This window comes from Dipodomys ordii, unplaced genomic scaffold (assembly GCF_000151885.1).
Source record: "Dipodomys ordii isolate 6190 unplaced genomic scaffold, Dord_2.0 Scaffold25, whole genome shotgun sequence".
In the NCBI taxonomy this organism is placed as follows: domain Eukaryota; kingdom Metazoa; phylum Chordata; class Mammalia; order Rodentia; family Heteromyidae; genus Dipodomys; species Dipodomys ordii.
Window position 1 is genome coordinate 8,248,640 of NW_012267241.1, and position 27,101 is coordinate 8,275,740.

The following is a 27,101-nucleotide window of genomic DNA, read 5'->3' on the forward strand; positions in this document are numbered from 1 at the left end:
TGACAATAAAATTTTTTTAAAACGATTGAGAACAATGTAAGCATTTTTTCCTTTAAGCGCTTCCACTTGACATTGTATTTGCAAAACCAAAATAAAGAAAACAGAATAAAAGGTAAAAAGTTAGAAAGGTATAAACAACGTAATTGTGAACTTAAATGTCATAAGAAATCTTCAAGATAGAAAATTGTTAGAACATATGCATTTAACAAACTATACACATGTAAATATGTAAAAACAAGGGTCCTTTTTATATATACCATTAATTTCAATGAAAAATGTATATTATAAAGAAAATTATATGACATTACTGAGTTAATTAAAAAAGCTCTAAATAAAAATAAACACAAATTTTTCATTATCAGTAATTTTCAGATGTCTATTACCCCCAAATTGATTAAATAATAGAATTAATAAAAATAGAAATTAACAAGCTAAATCTAAAATGTGAGGAACCTAGCATAACCAACAGATTCTTTTTCCATTAACAGTAAGATGTGAGCCAGGGCTGTTTATGTACTACCACCACACACACACACACACACACACATACACACACACCCCAATTCACTTTGACTTAGTTTGTTTTTAATTAGTGTTTCATGCTTTTTCCCATGTTGGCATTGAACTACTATTGTCCTACCTGTATTTCCTGAATAGGTGAGACTGCAGGCATGTAACACCATGCCTGGCCTGCCAAAATAATTTCTAACAAGATAATCAAAGCTGAATCCTTATTTTATCTCATTGCAAACCATACTATAATGGTCAAGTAATCTTTTGTTGATGCTTTATAGCATTTTAGAAACAAAACAGATCAATGGAATAGAAATCTATATACTTTTCTGTGTGTGTATATATATATATATATATATATATATGTACATTCAATTGACTTTTGAAAATACATCAAGCAATTCAATGAAGAAAAACATTGTTTATTCAATAAGTGATACTGGAAAAACTTGATATTTCTACAAAGAAAGAATAAACACAAAACCCTATCTTGTAGCACACAAAAATGTAATACAGACTTAAAAATAAAGACTTAAAATTCTATGCAATTACTATATAAAACACAGGACAGTACCTTCTTAATCTTCATCAATATTAAAAACATGCTTTTCAAAAACACTACTAAAGAAATAAAAAAAGATAATTCATACACTAGGAAAAATATACACAGTACTCCTGGATATTTATTTAAAAGAAAAAGAAACACCCAAATAACTGAAGATTTGTGTACAGTTGCTTAGTTGCTCCCTTTCCCCCATGTGAAAACAACCCAAATGTCTACCACCAGATAAAGTAGCATACAAGTTATGATATACTTAAAAAATAAAAAAGGAATGGACTATTAAAACTTGCATCCATATGGATCTATTTCCATAATATTATGGTGAGCAAAAGAGCTAAGTACATATGTATGTGTAATTCTATTTATATGAAAAAATAGAGCATGCAAAAATGGTGAAGTGCTAGAAATCAGACTGTTGGTTATTTAGGGTGGGAACTTGTAGAAGATATTACGGGAACATGGCATACCTCTGGAATGATGAATGCTTTCTATTCTAAGTAGGCTGCCTGTTAAACAGGTATAAATTGATTTGTTAAAAACAAGTCAACATAATATGTGCATTTTGTTGAGTGTAAACTACATTTCAATAAGATTAGCTAAAAATAAAAAGATAAAACAGAAAAGCTTTCACTCTTAGCTATACCAAGGTGTGTTAACGTTAAAAACTGTCATTTCTCAGACATTAAACTGAAGAAATACACACTGAGCCCCACCTTTGTACTACACACCATAAAGTCAAAATCTTGTCAATGGTGAGCTTTTCACATAGTCCAGGAAAATGTGTACAAAATTCACCGAGGGGTTATAAATAAAAATCACTGATAAGAGACCATTATTAGAAACAGTGTTCTGTTAATTCTTACTTAACAGCTGTTGAAGCTGTCAGAATTGTTGGCAAAATGATCAACATCAAGATGGCAGGAGACTAAAGCCATATAATTTAAGCTAAACTATATAAGCCACTCTTGTTACTAAGAGTTGAGTCAACCAGACTTCCATAAGTTAATGTTAATATAGTACATGGGAAACAGAATGACCCCCAATTTAGGTGGGGAAAGGAAAAACATTTTCAGTTCTTCAAGTTCAATGAAATTCTAATAATCTAAAGCACCTTGAACTTTTCTTTCTATTTTGCCTAAATCTTATATCATGATAGTTTGTCTGAGCTTGAATGGCAAATTTTAAATGTCATTCACTACCAATTGAAAACTACTTGTATTTGCATTCCTTAAAAAGTAGAAAAACATTAACCTTTTGTTTTATTGAATTAAAATGCCACGGAAATGCTGATGTAGTCTTGTGAGACTGAAATACTTTTACAAAGAAGAATAGCTGTCATTTATTAACACAAAGAACAATTACTTGATAGGATGCCTTCTGACAAAAAGCAGATTGGTATTCTCATCATCGAAAAGGCATTATAAAAAAATCTAGCTTAGACCTCTGAGACTTGAATAATTTAAAGCTGCATTTGGTGCAATTTGAATTTTTCTTTAGGGAGGCAAAGTTAAATACCTTTAATTTGTTCTAATTATTTCAAATTTGCAAGTTAATTATGGCTGATCATTAAATAACAAAAAGGACTATCGTCTCCATAGAGTTTTACCTCCTACCCTCTGCATTACTTAAGCTAGACTTTAGTATGCATGAATTAACTTTCTAAATAATCACACGGTTTGACTAAATGGCTCAGTAAAATGAGCTCTGATCCTCAGAATAAGCATTAATGGACATTAGAAATGCCACTGGGACTCATGTTACTTACATTATAAGTATTTTTAATGGAGCCTTATTTACTAATCTTTACGTACTGCTCAAGTTAGAATACCATATAGATACATTATTCTGCTTTATTAGAGGAAAAGTCCAATCTTTGAAACAATAAAAATAAATGTCTATTTAACACCAACTAAATTCATGTTAAAATTTATGCAGGGATGCAATGATGAAATTTAACTCGTGTTAGCTGTTAATCTCAATAAGTCAGCCTACCAGAAATGGTATGCTTGGTCTATAAATAGAATATTATAGATGTGCTAAGTGACTCAAATTGCAAAGGGAGGACCAATGATGATAAGTAAGTATTTAAATTCTATCTACTACTATCAAAGAAAGGATGTGTAATTTTTGTGTGCTGTACTAGTCTATGGTTACCATTTTGGTGCACACTTGGCAACCAATGAATATAAAATCAGATGTCATATAACCATCTTTCTTGGAACTTGTCTTAAAAGTAGTTTTCCTAAATGTTCCAATTAAATCTTCATGTCCACTGAGACAAACCTTAAGAATAAATAAAACATTTTGAGACAAAAGAATTGAAAAATGATACTTTTTAAAATGAGATCTTTCATCATATAGTGTTAGCTCTTTTCAGTCTTCCTACTCCAGAATCAACATATTTTTTTATTTCCATATATACAATACATATTATTGGAGAGTCCACTGAATGTGTCAGTTCACACAGGCATGGAGGTACAAAAACATGGAACAAATACTTTTCAGTACTGATAGATAAACACGCAGAGATCAGGCTAAACAACATACATGGAAGGTGCTGAAAAGAAAATGCATGCAAAATACTGTCAGGAGCAAGGAACAGTAACAGGAAGCTTGGAAAAGGGTGGAAGGGAGTGAAGAAGAGGTTGAAGTAAGGAAAGTCAGGAGAAATGACTAGAAATTTACTAGTATTTATTATGTAAAGACATTATCCCACTGGAGAATTTATGCTAAATTCCTTAGTTGTGCTGGGCAGAATAATAGTCTTTGGACAATAGGTACTTTAGAACAGTGAAAGACAGAGATATATAGGAAAGAGAAAAGTATGATCCCTAAGGGGCAGTTAGAAGAGCACAGTTAGTGATTGAGAATAATATTAGATTTAGTGTCAGACATAACTTGGTAGGTGATAGCTAATTATAAATTCTAAGAGATGCTCTTTCTTTTTTTCTTTTTCTTTCTTTCTTTCTTTTTTTTTTAGGTGCCATTTGAGGGCTTGTCATCAGGGCCTAGATGCTTTTCCTGAGCTTGTTTCATTCAACACTAGCACTCAACCACTTGAGCCACAGCTCCAGTTCTGGCTTTTTGGTAGTATTTTTTTTTCTTTAAATTTGAGGTAAGAGTCTTTCTGCCAAGGCTTCAAATCTCAGCCTCCTAAGCAGCTAGGATTACAGGCTTGAGCTCCTGGTGCCCAGCTCATATGTAATTTCTAAAGCAAGTTACTTAACCTCTCTGGACATCATACTTCCTCACCTACAAAACAAGGTTAATAATAATATGTAATTCATGGGGTAATAGTAAGGATTAGATGAATAAACATAGGTAAGAAGTACAGAAGTATTCCCAGCGCATATATACTATCTTAATGGTGGTTTTCATTATCATTTTCTATAATGATTATTTATATTACTATTAAGTTAGGTAACATTTGAAAGGCTTCAAACTGTGTCTGGTGCATAGTAGATGTTCAGTAACTTGTTACAGACTGGTGAATAGATAGATGTTATGCTTGATGAGAATGATCCAGAAAAAGTAAGCCATTTTTTAGGGACATGTAACAGTTCTGGAAGTTTTCAATTTGAGGGATCTGTATATAATTTGGGTTAGGTAATATTACCACAGTTGTAAGGACAGGTTTAGACCTCAGGAGGGAAAAGTCTGGGACCACAAAGATTTTAGAGGTACTGGATTAGAAATATGATCTAATCTAACATCATGGGAATGAAATAAGTTTCCCATATAGAAGACCTATTGAGATGAGATGATAGAATTGTCGAAGTGGGTAAGGGCAAAAGAAGGAAAAGTCAACAGGGAAATAGTCTGTATCGAGGGGATAAGTAGAGAAAGAATAGTGTCAAGAAAACATGTGAATAAATGGGAGATAGGTTACCTGTGTCACTTGATATTAAGAAGTCAAAAAATATGAGATTGAAAAGTAATGAAATGATCTGGGGATTTAGAAGAGTAGCAGTGAACATGGTTTTGGTTCAGAGATACAGCAAATCAGAGATAAATGGAAGGTAAAGAGTGGTTCATGCTCTTAGGAAGTTTGGGGAAAAAAAAGAAAGCTCTTTGGCAAGGCAAAATGAATTTTTTATTGTTTTAAGGAGAGACTCCTTGAACATATTTGTGGTTAAAGAAGAAATGAGTGTGGAGAGGAAATGAGTGTGTGAGGGGGCTGACACAGTGAGTGTGTTGGGAAAATAGGAAGGAATATGAATGAGCCACCAAGTAAGGACATTTATATCTGAGCTCTCTATGGGACCGCTAAGGAAAAATACCTGCCTGTAGATACTTCAAAATATGTACTCCAGAGAGAGGTTAGTGCATCACAAAAAGATGTGGCTCTTACCATATAACTAGAGATACAGATCAATTTTTAGTGAAGGTACACTTAATACCCAAAGCTATCTCTAGATTTTAATTTGCTTCTTCATTAAAGAAAATGTATGTGGAATTTCATTAGTTGGAATATTTTATTTTAGCTGGGTATCAGTGGCTCATGCCTGTAACCCTAGTTACTCAAGAGGCTGAGATCTGAGGATCACGGTTCAAAGCCAGCCTGGGCAGGAAATCTGTGAGACTCTTATCTCCAATTAACCACCAGAAAATTGGAAGTGGTAGAGTGCTAGCCTTAGGTAAAAGGAGTCCAGGGACAGCATGTAGGCCGAGAGTTCAAGTCCAAGACTGGCAAAAAACATAAAACAAAAAATAAATATCATTATCTTAATTCTGTCCAGAAGAAACAAAAGAGTTAACTCAGTAAGAGTTAAGAAAAAGAGAATGATGAATCTGTTAAGTAAACACTTTCTGTAGTGACTGCCAAATGGCTAGAGTTCTTGTTGCTCCAATCCCAGAAATGCCTTCACAATTCTGCATGGCCTTCAACAAACAAAAAAGCTCTTAACTGGGCTGGGAAAGTGGCTCAGTGGTAGAGTGCTTGCATTGCAAGCCAGAGGCCCTGGGTTCTATTCCTCAGCACCACATAAGCAAAAAAGCAAAAAGCCGGAAGTGGTGCTGTGGCTCAAGTGGTAGAGTGCTAGCCTTGAGCTGAAGAGCTGAGGGACAACGCCCAGGCCCAGAGTTCAGGCCTCACGACCGGACCCCCCCCACACAAAAAAAAGTTCTTAACTTAGATAATGCATATTTCAATGTAGAATGAATGAATGCTTTTTGACTTTTAAAAGTATTAAGAGAAGGTTAACATATGGGGAGGTGAAAATGTCAGTTCAATATAAAGTAAGGTAGATAGTACTAATAACACTATCAAGATTGCTACACAATTAGTTTCCTAAGGGTATGCTCTATGCTATTCTGAATCCTCAGCTATGACTTCTGTGTGGATGTGCACAGAGAAGAGGCCTTTTAGTAGATCTAAGGAATTATATTTCAGAAAGCAGGTGTGTGATCAGGACAACAGAATTTAGTTATTGCTTCTTGCATTGTGGAGCATTCACAGTAATTCTTAGATCCAGAATTCATTTATATTTTTATATTCAAGCATGTACTTAAGAAGCGTTAAAAACTTGACACAAGATGAGAAAGACAATATATATGTACATGCTTATAGTATGTCAAGAAGTCTTTCTTTCTTTCTTCTTTTTTTCCTGCTGAGTTGTATTTATTCACCATAGGACTTGTATGGTTTCTAGATTTTTAGTATTGCTAGAAACATACATTAGTTAAAAGAAACCCCTAAATTTCAGTCAGAGGGTAAAGAAGGAAGCCTTCTAGCTACTAATCACTGATAACAGCATGTTTAAAAATCAATCCCATTCATGTGTTCTCTTGTAACAAATACCATTTAAGGGAAGAAGATACAGGAGATTTTTTTTTTGAACACAGGAGTTTGAACAGTGAGATTTTGACTCAAAAAATAAGAGTAAAGGAAAGGGAGAGGGAGAGGGAGAAGGAAAGGGAGAAGAAGAGGAAGGAGGTAAGCAGGAGACAGGAGAAGGGAGAGGGGAGTGGGAAGAGAGGAAAGATCCCATAAATATATATTCTCTCTCAAAGGGGCTTTGGAATGATCTCAAAGTCACTGGTAGCAGATGACTTTGGATAAAAGAAAATTTAATTTTTTTTCTAGTGGTGCCTATTTATAGAACCATCATCCACTAAAGGTGAATGAGAATGGAACAGAAGATGCATAAAAAAAGAAAAGAAAAAGATGTAGAATTTTAGAGGAATTCAAAGCAAATACTTAAAATTTAGGAGCAGCCATGTGCCAGTGGCTCACGCCTGTAATCCTAGCTACTGAGGAGGCTGAGATCTGAGGATCATGGTTCAAAGCCAGCCTGGGCAGAAAAGTCCATGACACTCTTATCTCCAATGAACTACTCAAAACTGGAAGTGGTGCTGTGGCTCAGGCAGTAGAGTGCTCGCCTTGAGTTGAAGAGCTGAGGGACAGCGCCCAGGCCCAAAGTTCAAGCCCCATGACCGACAAAAAAAAAAAAAAATTGGAAGTAGTCAGCTTTCAGTATAGATCTTTCATCATTTCTATGAACTATGCCCTAGCACCAACGTGACTTAGAATTCTCCAATAGTATGAAAGTTCCAGAATATAAATAAGGATGAACTGAAAACTTTCACCCTAATGTGACTGTTTTAAAGGAAATCAATCAAACATTAATAATGGTTTTGTATAATTTATATGAGGTAGTCTTTTGTACATTTTACTCATATAATATTTGTTCCTACTGGAAGTACTGTACAGTTACTAAATGAAATGTAGGTTTAAAATGTGCACTTTAAAATTATCCTCCTTTATTGTGCTCTTTGCAAAAAAGTTTTCTATGCCTATGCAAAACGACAATAGCATATATTATGTATGTAAGTTCATTCTTTCAGTGAGCAAGCTCCTCTTAACACTGCTCAAAGGTGCTGCTAATAGAATCAAAGGATTATAAACTCTAGTTTACAAGGTTGACTTCATATAGTACTACTCAGCACGAGTATATACCTGGTTTAGAAAGCAAAGACAATTTTGATACTAAAATCTCCAATAGTACAAAGTTTTTTTTAGCAAAATAATTTTTAGCAAAAAAATTATTTTTCTAAAAATAATGACATTAAAAATGTTTACTGAACATTAAACATTTTGTAGCAAGACATGAAAGTCTTATAAATTAATTAACACAACAGCAGAACAGAGTATAGAAAGGATCTTGTCTACAATGGAGTATTGCTCAGACATAAATAAAATGACATTACTGCATTTGCAGGAAAATGTATAGAACTGGAGATCATTACATTAAGTGAAATAATCATAGCTCCAAAAGTCAAATATCATGGTTTTGCTAGGTCTAAAATTACGTAAGTAACAATAATTAAAGGACTTAAGTATAAAGGGGATACTGTGAGGGTCTGTAGGAGGAAAGAGGGGAAAAGGAAAGGGTATTGGAGAATGACGAAGATCAAACTATATTACATATATATTGTGAAGATACATTGAAATTCGTCAAACATTGTTTTAAAAGGGTTGGGAGAAGGGAATGAACTAAGGGAATATACTTCATGTACTTATAAAATTTCAAAATAATGTATTTTGTCATCTATATCATTTTTTAAATTTTGGGTAATGTTTTATCAAGAATATTAGATAGTATTCTTGCTAGTCTTTAGTTCTTTTTTACTCCTACCCACAGATATATCTTTCTATTTTTTTCAGAGACAATCTAATGAATTTTCTATTACTTCCTCAATACATTTATATTTGTATGGCCAGAATTATCATTTTAATAGTTCCCTGGTATCTTGATTCTCACAGATTTGAGATTCAGATCAGGAAATATAATGCTTTCTTTCTTTCTTTTTTTTACAGAAAGGCAGTATTAATTAATTCCCTACTTCTAAAATCAGCTGCACATGCAATGGTACCAGATGTTTTCTTGGCCATCTCTCTTTTTATACTCAAGTTTTCCACAGCACTTATTTCTCACTTCCATTCTTCAGGTTTTGAATCCTATACCCCATCAGCCTTCTACTGTCTTGACCATCTCTGCCATATTGAGTTATACAATTTCACTTTCTGATTTACATGGAAATTGAGACCACTGCATAGGAATAGCATTAATTACCTGCTAATAGACCTATGCATTTAAAACTGTATGTTCTTTCCATGTTCCTTCCTATTACATTTGGAAACTTCTGCAGAATCCAATCTATAGAAAACACTAAACTTAAATTCAAAATTGGCCAATTTTATGAAAAACAGATTCAGAGCCAAGATGATTATTTTAGCAACAGAGGTCAGGTGCTAGCACACCAATCAGGGGAAGACATATCATCTTGTGTTAATATAGAAAAGTAAAAATCCTTATAAAGTACTCAGAGATGCTCCTCAGGATCATTCTTCATGTGACTCCTCCCTTTCAGGAATGCTTCTACTTTACTTTCCCATGAAACTCTGTTTTTCTTTATATGCCAACTAAGACTCAACTCTTTGAGCTCAGCTTTGTTTTATGTGAATTTCATTTTTCAAATTTTGTGAGACCTGACCTGAAATGTGTCACAATAGGCACATTTTCATCCTTACTATACTTGCTTTTTTTCCCAATTTCAATGGCTACTCATGTTCTATGTTCTCTGTCTCTCTCTCACACACACATAACTCATTCACCCATTCACTCACCTAAATAATAATATGAATTCAGAGTATTTTTCTCAGATATCTGTCATGTAAAATATGAATATTTTCTTCTAGTTTGTATGTTCACAACTGAATCCCAAATAGTTCCTCTTTGTTCAATGTTCTCTTGATTTGAACAGCTATATTTCAGTGTTTTGTTTAATCATTATACAAAATAATCCACCTATAGGTAAGAGTATTTGTTTAGTTGTCTTGCATGCCAGTACTGGGGATTGAACTCAGGGTCTAGGTGCTGTTCCTTAGCCTTTTTTGCTCAGGTTGGAGTTCTTCCATTTGAGCCAGAGCTTCACTACTGGCTTTTTGGTGGTTAACTAACAATAAGAGTCTCACAGATTTTCTTGCTCAGGATGGCTTTGAACTGAGAGTCTCCTGAGTAGCTAGAATTACAAGCCTGAGATACCAGAGCCCAGAAAGAAATATTTTCCTACTGTCATAGTTCTACAGCTCAAATCTCTGTATCTTATTCATATCTTGACATTTGTTTAGCTTATTAGATGTTAAGAATCTCAACAGGTTCTTTACAACAATACATATGTATATATAGTATGTACATAAATATATAAAATATAAATATGTTATAGCCAGATGGCTATACATAATATAAATTATAAATATGCTATAGCCATCTGGCTATAGATTTAGATACAGATATAAAATGCTGGTATAATTTTTTATCAATGTTGTCACATCTACATAAATCTACCTCCTTAGACTCATCAAGTAATATGATAAGAAAGTCTCTTTTTTATTATTTTTTAATTTTTAAAAAATTTTCTTTAAGTGGTTGAACAAGGAAGTTCCCATTCTACTAAACAGTATATGAATACAAAGTATCTGATAACATTGAAGAAAGTCTCTTTTAATCAGAAAAAAGTTCTTTATAATAGGTTTCCTTGGCTCTATTAAAACTTACTTTTTAAAAAATAAAACCCAACAATCCTATTTTTCTTTTTTACAACAAACCTTTTTTATACTTTTAAATGTTTGGATACATAATTTAATGGTAATAATTTTTCAATTCTTCCTCTTTATAATTACTTGTATATTGATAAAAATGAAAACACTTGACTATACTGCTATAAACTCTTTAAATGCAAATTTGTTTTCTTTCTAATTTTGGATTTTAAACTGTATATCACAATCCTGAAGATGTAGGTATGTATGTATGTAAATAATGCTAACATTCTAGTCTCCTGCAACTTTAAAAGCTGACTGATGTATTATATTGGTAAAGTTTTAAGCAATCAAGCTAAAGCTATGTGGAAGTTGAGCTCAGAGTGGAGGACAAGTCACTAGGAAGTGACTTGCTGACTGCTCTGTTGCTGGCATTGTGCCCCCATGACACTGAGCATATGAAGGAAGACTTGTTCCTTATGTGCAGGACACAGTGCTGAATGTGCATGTGAGATGTTTTTTTTTGTTTGGGGGGGGTGTGGTCGTGGGGCTTGAACTCTGGGCCTGGACACTGTGGTTTTCAGTTCAAGGTGAGTGCTCCACCACTTGGGCCATAGCGCCACTTCTGGTTTTCTGGTGGTTTATTGGAGTCTGTCTCATGGACTGTTCCGCTCAGGCTGGCTTTGAACCGTGATCCTCAGATCTCAGCTTCCTGAGTAACTAGGAATATAGGCATGAGCCACCGGTGCTGGGCTGTGAGATGTGTTTTGAATTGCTTTTCTATTAATGGAGCACTCCACTGTCCCTCTTATAACTAAAAGCACATTTGTGAAGAGGTTCCCAGTAATAAGTGGTGCATCTTAGAACTCTGAAAACATGATTTTCCTGTATTGGGAGCTAATCAGCCCCCAAACTTAAAGCATGGACCTAATTAGCAATATACTCTAATCAAATCTATATATAGTTTATTCAAAAATGTGTATTTTACCCCCACAACTGGCTAGCAATGTATTTGTTGTAGATCCCATTTGCAGATTTGTGTAAATGCCATTTATAGATGCTTTTCCTTTCTTATCCTTGTTTTTTTAATGCATTTATGTGCTAGCAAGTATGAAGATAATCTACATCCTGAACTACACCTCCCTGCTGTCTTGAGACATAGGATGGCAGTATCATCATTGCATTCCCATTGGACTTATACATTTCCCAAATGGTAGTTGTAAAATTTTCAGGGTTTGGGAGTGATAGATGACTGTTTTGTCTGTTGGCTTCTTTTCTAGAGTTTGGAAAGTCTACATTACAGAAAGTCTTTAACTTGCCAGTTAATTTTAAATATTGCGCCTTGTGCAGGTCTGTATACATCTTGTAAGCTGCGTTACATCACGTACTGTGTACAAGATGTTAAAAAAAACAAAAAAGTTTGCTATTGTTAAAAGCAAAAAAGAAATTCACTTCACAGAAATGAAATATGGCAACAGACCCATGCTCATGGAATTTACTAGTACTCAGTATATTCCCACACTCATGAAGCAATTGTCTTGAGAGAAGAATGCATTGACCTTGTTCCACTGTTCAGACCCAGTATCAGCTAGATGGCAATATTTTGGGGGGTTGAAAGGAATTCCTCCAAGATGCTCTAAATTGCTGTGTAATAAATGGTGTTTCTTCTTCTATAACCAAGATTCAGTGACTCAAGAAAAAAGAGCAGTAATGGGAATGGCTCTACTCACTACTTCTTGCAATGATCAACTAGAGATACTTTTTCTTTTCTTCCCAATGACTTTCGGGTCACTGGCCCTAGTTCTAAAGGAAAAAGTACTTCTACTAGGAAATACAACAATGATTAAACTGAAATAGAAGTAGACACTGCTACCTGGACATTAAGGGCAATCCATACCTCTGAAGTAATAGGTGATAAAAGGGGATATTTTCAAGGTAGAGTGATTGATTATGATGACCAAGAGGAAAACAGGTTATTATTCACACAGTAAAGAATATGCCTAGAATATAAAGGATCTTTTGTAGAGGCAAGAAATGTCAGGACTGTGGGTTGTGTTAAGCCCACAAAATCGTTTGGTTCATGACATGACAGATATGTATGATTCTTGTTGAATATCCAAAGCTATCTGCCTGTATTGATAACTTTGTATGGCCCACCAATGATGTCATTATAAATACCAAAATAGCCCTTGCCACAATTGGTTTTCTAGCTTTTCAGGGTATCTCTTAGTGCTTTGTCCTGTTATAAAAGTCAACGGGAAACTATAACACATTTCAGGCAGGACCACAAAGTGTTCAGCCCCTGTAGGAACAAAAGTCAGCATTACCCCACAAAACAACCACTGAGTTAGGTTACTAGTTAGTTCTAGCCATGTGGCTATTCCCAGAGATGAGGACTATAGTGATTATGAATATCACCTTCTTATTTTGTTTGGTATGTATATTATATTATTATATATAATGTATTTATTATATATATTTATTTAATATATATTTAATATTAACCAAATATCTTTTGTTGTTTTTCTTTTTTATTGCTTATTCATGTAAACATAAGATGCATCAAGAATTACATTTCAAAATTTTATGTACAAGGAGAAGAATGAACAAAGAAAGGAAAAACATGTTTTAAGTGGTTTGTAGGATAGTTATATAATGTTAAGAAGAAACATGGCATTTTTATTGGCTTAATTCAGAGATTAAAGGATATGTATAAGTGTACCAAGCTGACAAGTCATGGGCTGTAATGGTCTTTTCTATCACTTTTGCCACATTATGTCTCCAGTGAAATAATCTAATATAGGTGTAACTATGAAGAGGTTTTATATGTGTAATTAAACTATATAAAATCCCAGTCAATCTGAATAGGGTTGCTTCAACTTCTCAAAGAGCTACAAAAGCAGAGCTTTTTGTAAAAGCTTTTATGAAAAGGAAGAAATTTCCTCTGTGGTTTGCAGCTTCAGCCTACTCCTGCATTCTAGCTGACCTCTCTCATAGCTTACCTTAGGGATTTCAGACTTGCTCAGCCAGCACCATAACAATATAAGCTAATTCCTTGCAATACATCTCATAATATATATCTTATTCTGTTTTTTCAGTCTTCTCATACCAAACTTTACCATTCCATTGGATATAACAAAGAAAGATTCTCTTTCTATCTACTAGCTCAGGGCTCAGATTCAACGTAAAGAATTAAGACTTGCATACACTTCTGAATATTAAGTAGAAAATACAACATTGCAAAAGGAATGCAGAAATCCATCCTCTTTACTCACAGGAGTAATGTGAAAAATAAGTGAATTGAGTTCAATGTATAAAACTTTCTCCGTAGGATAATCAAAAATTAACACTGTACTATGAAGTTATTTTGAGAAAGGCATGTACTTATACAATAAACCCATCAAGCACATAATTATATTCTCAGATTCTTTATAACCAAAATGTAGGCTCAGGAAACATTATATTTGTTATTATTTCTTTCATGTCATAATAAAAGAAACCTTCAGCTATCCTCTTTCCAGAAAGTTCCCATATACCAATACTTACACAAATAAAACAATGTTCTTGTTTATGAGATAATGTACTTATCAATTGTTTTTTTTTGGGGGGGTCCGGTCGTGGGGCCTGAGCTCTGGGCCTGGGCGCTGTCCCTCAGCTCTTCAGCTCAAGGCTAGCGCTCTACCACTTGAGCCACAGCGCCACTTCTGGCTTTTTTCTTTTTTCTTATGTGGTGCTGAGGAATCAAGCCTAGGGCCTCATGCTTGCAAGGCAAGCGCTCTCCCACTGAGCCACCTTCCCAGCCCTATCAATTGTTTCTTTGTTAGTACATTAACTCTGTATATTCAGTTGTCTAGAATCTAAAAATCAAAAGTTAATTATCTTTTTTGGCAGTTAGAAAAGTTAAAATATTTCTAATTTAAAATAAAAATCATTATGAGATTTATAAATTTTGTGCTTTCCCTAAGGAACTCTTGGAACTTCTGAAAACAAGAATATTTAATCATTACTATTGTTAAATCTTATGTTGCCTCTACTCATTCATAGACACATGAAAGTTTCATATGCCCCTATGATTTTTAATATAAAATGTTTTAGCTTCCATCTACTTTACCTCAATTCTTACTTTGTCCTCTTACTGAATAATATCTAATGTGAAAAATATAATTTGTAGAAATTAAACACCATAATATGTTGATAGATTCCTTTCACAGAAAAATCTTAAACAGGACCTATTTAATCAAGTACATCATAATATCCCATAACTGCTATTTCAATTCTACTGAAGTACTACCAAACAAAAGTTGTTGGTTTCATACTAATCTCAATTTATTGACAGCTGTTGAAAGAGTGCTAAAAAATAAATGGTAATTTATAACTAGTGCTAAAAAATAAGTAATAATTTCTAAACGATTGACACTTTCAATTTTACTGTTTTGCTCTATTTCCTGGTAACTAGTGTCACCTTCTAAGATGCTAAGGCCATATTGTGATAAGTTTCAAATTGCAGCAGGATAGGCAGTTACTCCAGGAAGGAACTAAACTATTCATTCCGGATAAATCTGGAAACGAGGCATAAATGCAAGCAGATTCAACTGAAAATGAAACTTTCAGTTTCTCAATTCTACTAAAAATTTTGGCTAGGAAGAAAATTACTTTCAAAAACATTTGCAAGAGCATTAGTGCTTAAGAGGTGGAGGAGAGAATACAGTATTAAATCCAATGTATATGCTACAATATTAAGGAAAATGAGAGAAGGGGTGGGTTGGGAGGAACAGATGAAAAGGATAACACTGATGATCAAAATGAAATGTGTTCATAACTTGCTTTGTTGAATGACAACTCCTTTGTACAACTATTTAAAGATAATAAAATCTATTTTAAAAGAACCAAATAGTGACAGAATCATCACTATTCTCCTTTCTCGTGCAGCAGATAAATCATGCAGGATTATATAGCTTATTATCTAGTTGCTTTTATCTAAACCAGTTGTAGCAACGATATTTTTCTAGGACATTTCTCTAATTCCTACCAACCATACTTTCTACTCTTCCACTACTACACATACATAAATCAAACTGTAAGAAATGTTATTCAATCAGATAATCTAATATCCTTTCAATGTATGAACTTTAAATGTATGAACCTTACTCCATTGTATGGATATATGATCTTTTGTTTATCCAGTTACCAGTTGTTGTATGTTTAAGGATTTTCTACTTTGCAGTTATTATGAAAATGATGCTATTTTCATATATATACATGTATATTTGATTGTATATTACTTAGGCATCGACTGCTGAGTAGTTTGGTATTCTATATTTAATTGACAATTTTGTATGTATTAAAAAGATAAAGAATTTTAAAAATCCAACAATTTTCTAGACAAAAGTTCCAAAGAAGCAAGGGTTTATACATTATAATATAAAACTATTTGAGAAGGTCCCTGAATCTACTCACCACTAGCCTCTGGTAACTATTACTCTACTCCCAATATCTATGAGTAACAGCTTTTAAATATCTTATATGAATGGAACAGAATTTAGTGCCAGATTTTTTTGAAAAGGAGCTAAGAACACACATTGCAGAGTGGACAGTCTTCAATAAATGATGTTATATGAACTGGGTATCACATGCTTTAACAGTGACACTAGACTCCTGTCTCTAACTAGTTACAAAAAAAAATCAGATCAAATGGATTAAAGATTTCAATGAAAGACCCCAAAACAATAAAATTATGACAAGAAAACAATGCTTAGGATTAGCAGTGGAATAGGTTAGGATTTTAAAGATTACCAAGTATAAAAAATAAAAACAAAAATTGACATGGGATTATAACAAATTGAAAGCTGCTACACAGCAAAGAAAACAATTATCAGAGTGAAGAAAGAATATATAGAGTGCAAGAAAATGTCCAGTATATAAAAAGTTAAAAAAAAACTCAAATGACCTAATGATGTTTCTCTAAAGAAGATATACAAATGGCCAACAGGTATGAAGGGGAAGTTCACTATCTTGGGACTTGGTCAACCTTTTAGAGAAACACTCTCCTTCCTCACACACAATATTCTCTAAGGTTTCTCAGATATCAATAACCAGTCTCAGAAGTGTAACCCCTATCATTCGAAACCCTAAATCTTACTTCAATTTCTTTTAGGAGATTTAGACTTAAATTTCTCCTCATTTACTAGAAAGTTTTGGCTGGAAATCCTACCTGATTAATAATCACAAATGGTTGGAAATACAAAAAAACAGGCAGGGTGCATAGCAATATCTTTAAAGTTAGATAATTACTGAAAAGAATAAAAGTTGCTATTTTGGCTCTTATTCTAATAATTTTTAAAATGAAATTAATCTTTATTACAAAATAACTTAAAATTTTTCCTTTCAATCAACCAAACCCCACATATGAGGCCTGATACTTAAATCCACTCATAATCTAACCTATTTTACTAATTTAATGTTTAATTTCACCTTGCTTTTTTGGCAAAATTGAAACATATCTATTGGCGGTCCTTACACAGCTTTATTTTCTTCCCTTTAACATCCCTTCACCTCTCTTTGCATAGAACACAACACACACACACATTCATTTAAATGTGTGTGTGCATGTGCGCGTGAGGGTGTGTGTACGTGTGTGTATGTGTGTATTTGAGGTAGGAAAATAGATATTATCCTAGTCCTACTAAAATTCTATCTTTTAGGACTTATTTCAAATTAAATTCTTCCAGAAATCTTTTTTGACTCTTTCCTATTTCCTCTATTTTGTATAAATGAGGAGGATTTATATATTTTTAATATTGTATATTGTAATAATATAGTATTTGAAGGCAGTGATTTTCCTACACCTCCTACAGTATTAAGCAAGTTTTCTTATTCATATTTATATTTTTGCAGAAATCGGGAATCTAACTCAGAACCTCATGTGATAGTAAGTATGCTACCATTGAGCTACATCCCCAGTCCCTACTTTTAAAAATAGTTGGCATTTAATAAAGCTTTTTTAAATTATTATTATGTGAAAATAAAAAAATACATTTTTAGGACTGTGCAGAATTACTAAACAGTTTATAAAATTCACCTTTTCATAGTCTATAAACAACAAACAAAGTATAAACACAGAGGACATATAACTCAAAATCATAGTTGTAAGTTTTTAAGTCATTATCATCTTTCATGTGATAATTAACTTCCAATAGTTTGGCTCAGCTGTGTCCTACGATTTGCTCTTTATTTGTCATTAAGGTCTCACATATTATTTATTTTCATTGTATAGCATTTATGCAAGAAGGCAGCAATGTAAGCTCCCATGCCTGTGATCCTTCCCACAGATAATAGAAAATAAATTGCAATTAGATTTTGGTAATTGTATATAATTAACTCAAAATGAGCTGTTAATTACAAAAAATATGTTTTTCACTTTCTCATTATCTCATTTATTTAAGTTCCAAATTCTTAATGCCCCACTTGAGTAAGTTTAATATTTTAAACACATAATGTTTTTAATAGTAGACTAATTTAAATTTCCAAATAAACAAAATTTAGCTTAAAATTAAATTTTATCTAGGGAGTTGTCCTATTAAAGTCGAAGAGCTTCAAGGTAGATAGAAGGTCATTTTCATAACAGTTCTCTATTATATGTCCTAAAAGCAGCAGGCATTCTAGTTTGAATAATTCTACACAGGCTAATCAAGGCAGTATAGTAGTCTCTACTGATCCATCTCGACCTTTTCCTGGGTTAAGTGGAAACTACATTAGTTGTACAGCCAACTGAATAAAGGATACATTGAATTTCTGTCTTTACCTCTTTTAATCTCACATTAGATTAAATAATTTAAGAACTGTTGAGTGAGAATCTAGGCTTTCCAATGACTGCCAGACTTTTCAAGCAGTAGCCAGTTTCTTAACACTCTTAAATAACACTTTTGAAAGGTCTAAAGTTTTTTTTTCCAGAAGCATAGGAGGAGATAATTTTTTAAAGTTGTATATAATCTTATTTGATTTCTGTCATTATTTAAATGTATAGTTTACATGGTCAAATGTTGGAAACCTTGTACTGGAATGTTACTTTCAGGGCATTCACCACACCTATCAAGTACAGTGACAAAAATATTCATAAGTTGTAAGAGAATATAAATAAACTATTACAACCTTTTGGAAAATGAAAACAGCACAGTCTATAATAACTTACCATTTCCAATTCTATCAGTGTCTCCCTAGCAATTTGATTCTGTGGAATTTAAATAAAAATAAAAAAGGTTCTAGGACACAAAAATGTATGGATAGCCATGCTTACTATAATACTGTATTCTTCATTAACGAACATGTAATCATTTGGATGTTCAGCAATAGAAAACCTACTCAGTAACTTATGATGTATATATAAATCTTGGATTATGCACTTAAAATGAATAAAGTATTATTAGCTTTCTATTGTGACCATGAATCACAACAAATTAATAGGTTTAAATAACACATATTTATTATTTTAGGAAATAATAAGACCCAGAAGCCTGACATGGATCTTACTGAGCTACCTGGGTTAACATCTGTTAGTCAGAAGGGCCATGTTCTTTCCCAGAGGCCATGGAAGAGAAACATTTACTTAACTCATCTGGATTGTTAGCAGTGTTCATCTCCCTGAAGCTGGAGGACTGGGAACTCTACTTCTTTGCTGGTTGTCAGGTGGGAACTTTATTTTTAGTTTCCTACTTGAATGGATTGGCCTGTGATTTTTCTCCATCTTCACAGCTAGCAAAATACGGTTAATTACTTCTTTGCATCTTAACTCTACTCCTGGTCTGTATTTCAGACCTAACAAGGAAATATTCCCACCCCTCCCCACCCCCTTTTTGTCAGTTGTGGGGCTTGAACTCTGGGCTTGGCGCTGTCCCTGCGCTCTTCAGCTCAAGGCAGTGCTCTACTGCTTGAGCCACAGTGCCACTTCCGGTTTTCTAGTGGTTTATTGGAGATAAGAGTCTCATGGACTTTCCTGCCCCGGCTGGCTTTGAACGGTGATCTTCAGATCTCAGCCTCCTGAGTAGCTAGGATTAAAGGCGTGAGCCACCAGTGCCCGCCCAGCAAATTCCCCAATTTTTGGGGGGTGGGGTCCTGGTCCCTGGGCCTGTGTACTATCCCCAAAGGTAGTTTTTAGTTTTTTGCTCAAGAATAGAATCACAGCTCTACTTTCAGCTTTTTGGCAGTTAATTGGGTTATACAGACTTTCCTGCTAGGACTGGTTTTGAACATTAATCCTCAAACCTCAAGTCTCCTAAGTAGTTAGGATTACAGGCATGAGCCACTATTGCTAGCTAAGATTTCCCACTTTTAACAACTTCTGTGATTGGACAGGGCCTATTCAGAGAAGTCAGGAGAATCTACCTATCTCAGGTCCATTTTCTTGCTCATATATGCAAAGTTCTTTTCCCATGTAAGATAAAATATTCAGAATTTATAGGGATTAGAACTTGCACAAATTTTAGAAGAGAAATTATTCTGGTTAATTAAGTGCTATTATCTGAAAATCTGATAACCATCTTTCCTTTTTTTCTGTTTTTAAACACATTTCTCCTGAAATGTGCCATAATCATGTTTAGTGTGACTTGATTATTTTCTAGGTTTGCTACACAGCGATTTCATCCTGAAATGTTCCTATCCATAATCCTGGAATTTTTCATTCCTGTGTCATATTTCCCTTTCCCAGGTTGCATGTTATCCTCTTTTTGGTTTGTATGCCTTTATTATGTCGAAACATGTTTTCATTTATTCACAATAAGCATGATAAATCTAAAACTATTAGACACATAAAGAAAAACATGATTAAATGCAAAAGTTAATTAAAAGATAGAAACTGACAACCCACTATTAGAACAAGTAATTTAAGCAGCTATTATCATCATCTGATTAACATAAAGAAAAATATGTTTAATAGAAATAAAGTAGGAATCTTATCAAAGAAATAGATCTTATCAACAAGACCCAAAAGGAAATTCCAAAGCTAAAAAAAATAAATAAATCTGAAACTGAAAAAAAATCACTATAGAGCTTTAACACAGATTGAAAAAACAAACAAAACAATCAGGTAAGGGTAAACCAATAAGAAGTTGATCATAAAGACAAAAACCATTTTTAAAATTAGAGTATCACAGACCTATAATAAAATATCTATAGGCTTAATATAAATACATGTAATTAAAATACTAAAATAAGGAGAAAAATTAATTTGAAAATCTAATGATCTTAATTTTAAAAATTTCATAAAAAGAATTCTTAAACATTATTTGTGGGATACAAAGTTATTTGATTTGTATAATAAACAACTGGCAATGTGAACCAAAAATCTTAAATCTTTAGAAGCACTTTAAATAGAGACAGTTGCTAGTTTCTCACTCCTTATTGCTAGCTATTCATCAGGCTGAGATCTATAGTATAAACCCAGCCTGAGCAGAAAAATCTATGAGACTCTTATCCCTAATTAATTAGCAAAAAGGGAGAAGTGGATCTGTAGCTCAAGTGGTAAAGTGCCAGCCTTTTTAGTGAAAAAGCCAAACAAGAGCAAGAGGCCCTAAATTCTAGCCCCAGTATCAGCACACACACACAAAATAATTTTAAATGGACTTATACACACTAACTTTACTTGTAGGAAATACCAAGGACATAGGCATAAATAAAATAAAAAATAGAGAAATATTCTTCAAGGAGTAAGTTATAATCACAAAATTCTGTATTATTATAAATTATATTTTCAAAGTAAATGCAGTAACTGAATTACAGGTAACACATTTAAGTACTGAGATATAGTTGCCACATAATAAATATCTGCTCAATAAATGAGTTTTCATAAAGTACGTAATAAAAATATGATGTGGTGAGAAATAGACTATACTAGCAATATAATGAAATATAGAAATGGGCTCACAGGATTATTTTTGGGAGATAGGATTATAAATTTTACTTTTTACATTTTTCTACATTTTTCAAAAATTTAAGATGAGATTTATATAGTTAGAAAATAAGAATACCAAATATTCTAAAATGTATATGCCTAGTCTTCTCCCATCACCTAGGTCTCACATTTACCTTGGTGCAGAGTAACTCCCATTTACATCCAGATTGAGCTCTCTGGGTTTAGTAAACACTTTATCAGCATCCTTTCTGGGCTTAAATGCAGTTTGTGTTCTTAACCTGTAAGAATAAATACAGAGAATTTCTAATCACAAAGAGCCTGATGGACAGAAAGGTAAATTTTAGAAAACCATACTCTTCTATCTAGACCCAAGCAATTATTCCCAGATTTAAACTAAATCTGTAAAAAATGAATAGGTTGACTGTGTATACTTTGAGCTTAGCACATGTGAAGACTTAGGCTCAAATTCAAAGCATGTATGCATGTGCATGCACACACATGCAGATACACACACGTTAATTTCAAAATACACAAATAATTGTCTATAAGAATATAAAATCCCCCTGGGTGCTGTTGGTTCATGCCCATAATCCTAGCTACTCAGGAGGCCGAGATCTGAGGATCTGGGTTCAAAGCCAGCCCGGGCAGGAAAGACCCTGAGACTCCTATCACCAATAAATCATCAGAAAACTGGAAGTGGCACTGTAGCTCAAGTGGTAGAGCGCTTGCCTTGAGCTGAAGAGCTGAGGGACAGCGCCCAGGCCCAGAATTCAAGCCCCACGACCGACAAAAAAAAAAAAAAATCCCTTATTAGGACAGTGTGGGAGTTGGTTGAATACATGGTTATATAAAAAATAATACACTTTCTTTATTTGGAGAATGAGTTGGTTAGAATGTAATTTAAAAACTAAAAATTATAGATGCTTTAGATGCATTTTAAGTATCTTCTGCAGAAATTGAAGGTTTCTCTCTATTCATTACTATGCAAGTGTATTTTGGTTATTGTTAGATTACCATTTGTTATCACAACAAAATACTCCTAAGAACTTCAGATGGGAAGGATTAATTCTGACTCATGGTTTCAGAGGTCTTAGTCTCTGTTTGGCTGGCTCCACTGCTGTGGGTCTGAGGTAAGGCTAAAACATCATGGTGGAGAAAATCTGCTCATCACATAGCAGCCAGAAGGAAAAAGGAATCAAGGACAAGGTATACTTTCCAAAGTATTCTATACTGGCTTCTAGTTTCTATTATCTCCTGATGATTGGCTCATCTCCAAATTCAATACTTTAATAATTTTATGCTGTTCATTTGATGAATTCACTATAGAGTGAAAGTGTATATAATATAACCCTAGACAAGATTAGGGCATTCACTTGGATATTCTTCTCATAAAATTTTGTGCATCATAGGGGACTTAGTAAATGTTCACTAAAACAAGAAGACAAATTTATTTTCAAAACTATACTTTATATCAAACAATACAGTACTAATATTGTAAATATTAGTAACTCTGAGGTAGTTAGGTGGGAAGGAAACCAGACCTAAATTTTTTTAGTAGTTAATAAGAGTTTTAATTCTGTTGTATTGAATAAATAGGATCTAGATAGATAGAAAAGCAGAGTGAAGATATTTAAATCAGAGAAAAATGTTTTGAAATGTTCCTCATTTAATAAGTAATAAGAGTTATGAAGAGACAAATGTGCCTTGGAAAACTGTTAGGAGAAGTGGGGCAAGTGGGTAGATGTGATTACAGATTCTAAAAAGTTCTAGATACTAAGCTGAATACACATAACAGTAGAAAAATTTCATGAGTTTCTAAAATTCGGAAGTGGCACAATAAAGGCAATGTCTTAAGAGGATACATTTGAGAGACATATTCTTGACATATGATACTAATGTGCAGAAAGTGGAATTCTAGATAACTCATAAATGATAAAATGACATAAATCTAAAAACTGGGAAAGAAAATGTTTCACTTGTCAGTCTGGAAGTATGAACTGTGATACAGATTAATTAAATGGAGAAATGTAACTTCGAGTTTTATGTTGTAACAGCTAACAATGGTAGATGAATTTATTTCTGTGGTGTAAGGAATTCAGAGAATGAAAGATGAAGACCTTCCAATAAAAAGTTTTGAGCTAGACATAGTGAAGCAGGTCAGTAATCAAAGTACACTGGCAAGATTTCAAGATTGAGGTCAGCATGAGCTACATAGTAAATTCCGTCTCCAGAGGCCAAAAATGTTTGAGTTTTTGGTTGTGCATTTCATTTAATTTTTTCAAGTTATTGATTGAAGAAAATTTAATTTTAGGTCTAGAGCTATAACAGACAAATAGAATGGTAGAATTACAAAAATTGTAAAAGATGACAAAGGCACTTGAAAGTAGTCAGTTAACCAGTTCTACAGTTAGTTTTTTTTTTGTTTTTTTTTTGGGTCGGTCTTGGGGCTTGAACTCTGGGCCTGAGTGCTGTCCCTCCGCTCTTCAGCTCAAGGTGAGTGCTCTACCACTTGAGCTACAGCACCACTTCCGGTTTTCTGATGGTTTATTGGAGATAAGAGTTTCACGGACTTTCCTGCCTGGGATGGCTTTGAACCTCCATCTTCAGATCTCAGCCTCCTGAGTAGCTAGGATTACAGGCCTGAGCCACCAGCACCTGGCTACAGTTAGTATTATAGCTGGGCATTGTCTGATAGTATGCTTAAGAAGATTGAAAATGTCCCAATGTAAAACATTGAGGTTTTCCTAAAGCAAGGAAGTGAATAATGCCTTTTGCCCATAAAACTCATCTAAACAAGACTGTAAAAAAGTCGAGGAAGAGAAGTGCTTAGAGGATGTAAACAAATCATAGTTAGCGTAAAAAAGAAAATTAACAGTAAGAGATCTGGACCCAAAGAGGAGCTCCTTCCCTCTCAGGTGAGTAGTTAGCCAGATGGTATAAATTTTTACTTTAAATGTAACAAATTCCAAGGCCATTGACAAGATAACTGGAATTTTCCTCCTCACTACAGACTTGTATTGTGACCTTTCCTGTAACTATTCTTTGTAAAGTACTTTAATTCAATCTGCAAAAAGTCTAATTTAAAAAAAAATAGCAAGTTTATAGCTCTGAGTTCCTACATCAACAAATTGGTGAGATCTGAAACCAACGATTTACCTGAAGCTCCTTAAAAAAGAGCAATAAGCTGAACCCCAATCCAGTAGCGGGAAAGAAATAATTAAAATAAATCGGAATTAAATTAATTAGAGCCCATGAAAACCATAGAAAGAATCAACAAAACAAAGAGTTGGTTCTTCGAAAAAAATTAACAAATTGACATACGCTTAGTAAATCTTATTAGAAAAAGAAGAGAACACACCCAAAAAAGCAAAGTCAGAGATGAGAATGGAAACACCACAACAGAAACAACCAAGATTCAGAACATTATAAGGGAATACTTCTTAAACTTTTATGCTAATAAGTTTGAGAATCTGGAAGAAATGGACAAATATTGACATGTCCAAACTAAACCACAATAATTTAAACCAACTTAACAGACCCATATCAAGCACTGAAATAGAAACAGCAATAAGAGATGTCCCACCCAAGAAAAGCCCAGGACCTGGATTTATAGTTGAATTCTACAAGGACTTCAAAGCAGAATTTACACCAATACTTCTCCAATTTTTCAATGAAATTGAAATTGAAAGTTCACTACCAAACTCTTTCTATGAAGCCGTCATAATCCTCATCCCAAAACCAGGCAGGAACTTATCAAAAAAAGAGAATTACAGACCCAGTTCTTTGATGAATATCGATGCAAAACTTCTCAACAAAATTTTGACCAATTGACATCAACGACTCATCAAAAATATCATACACTATGATTCATTTCAGGGATACAAAGCTAATTCAATATACCTAAGTCAACTAATTTAATACATCATATCAACAAGAGCAAGGATAAGAACCACATGACTATCTCAATAGCTGCAGAAAAAGCTTTTGACAAGATCCAACTCCCCTTTATGATGAAAGCTCTGGAGAAAAACTAGGAATCCATGGAACATTCCTCAGTATAATAAAGGCTATGTATGACAAACCTACAGCTAGCATTATTCTTAATGGCAGTTCCTCTAAATTCAAGAACAAGACAAAGATGTCGTCTCTCTCCACTTCTCTTCAATTTAGTATTAGAATGCTAATAGGATCCAAAAAGGGAAAGATGAAGTAAAACTCTCCCTCTTTGTAGATGACATGATTTTGTATTTAAAGAACCCCATGGAGTCCACTCTCAAATTACAAGATGAGTCAAAACTTTGGCAAAGTAGCAGGGTATAAAATTAACCCTCAAAACAATACTCGATAGGAAATGTACTCATTACCTTACTCATGTATCTGTAACCCCCATGTATACTATTTTTACAATAAAAAACATTTAAAAAAGCAATAGTTTTTCTGTATGCCAAAACTGAGAAGAAGGTATCTGAAATCAGGAAAGCAATCCTTTTGTGATGTCCCGCAAAATACCTAGGAGTTAACTAGGAGGTAACAATGCTTGATAAGAAATGTACTCATTACCTTCCTCATGTAACTGTAACCCCTCTGTACAGTATTTTTACAATAAAAACTTATTTAAAATAAAATAAAATAAAGAAGTGAAGGACCTCTATGATGGAAACTTAAAAAACCCGAAAAAGGAAATTAAAGCAGAACTAAGGAAGTGGAAAACCTCCCAATTTCCTGGATCGGGAAGATTAACCTCATGAAATAGCAATACTGCCAAAGGCTATTGACAAATTCAATGCAATACCTATCAATATTCCAACCTCATTCTTCAATGAAATAGAAGAAGCAACCCCAAAATTTATATGCAACACTAAAAGACCCCGAAGAGCAAAAACAATCCTTAGCAGAAAGAACAGTGCTGAAGGAATATCAATATCAAACTTCAAATTCTACTACAAAGCCAGAGTAATCAAAACAGCTTGTTACTGGCACAAGAACAGACCTGAGGACCAATAGCATAGAACTAAAGACCCAGAAATAAACCTAAAGACCTATAGCCACCTAATCTTTGATAAGGGAGCTAAAAAAGTAGAATGGAAGAAACAAAGCCTCTTCAGTAAGTGTGCTGGTAAACTTGGTTAAACACTGGTAGAAAACTAAAGCTAGCCTTTATATATCACCGTACACCAGAATCAAATCCAAATGGATTAAAGACGTCAAAGTCGAAGCAGACATCCTGAAAACATTACAGGAAGGAATAGGAGAAATCCTAGGGCTCCTTGGCACAGGCCAAAATTTTCTTAATAAAGACCCAGAATCACAACAAATCAAAGAAAGGTTGGACATATGGCACTGCATGAAACTGCAGAGCTTCTGCATAGCAAAGGACATAGCTAGCAAGATCAATAGAAAGCCCACGGATTGGGAGAAGATCTTCACTAGCCAGACAACAGACAAGGGTCTCATCTCTAAAATATACTTAGAATTCAAAAAATTAAATCCCCCAACAACAAATCCTCAAAGAAACAATCACCTGATTAATAAGTGGGCTAAAGACTTAAAGAGAGACTTCTCTGAAGAGGAAATAAGAATGG

General features: G+C 33.8%; 1 protein-coding gene across 1 annotated transcript in view; it reads right to left on the reverse strand.

Moving 5' to 3' along the window:
• Kiaa1328 (KIAA1328 ortholog) overlaps positions 1–27,101 on the reverse strand; it is a 184,792-nt gene that overhangs the window by 59,491 nt on the left and 98,200 nt on the right. Inside the window, exon 8 of the mRNA XM_013014799.1 lies at positions 21,693–21,797. Coding sequence (XP_012870253.1) covers positions 21,693–21,797 — 105 coding nt within the window. The remainder of the gene's footprint in view (positions 1–21,692; positions 21,798–27,101) is intronic.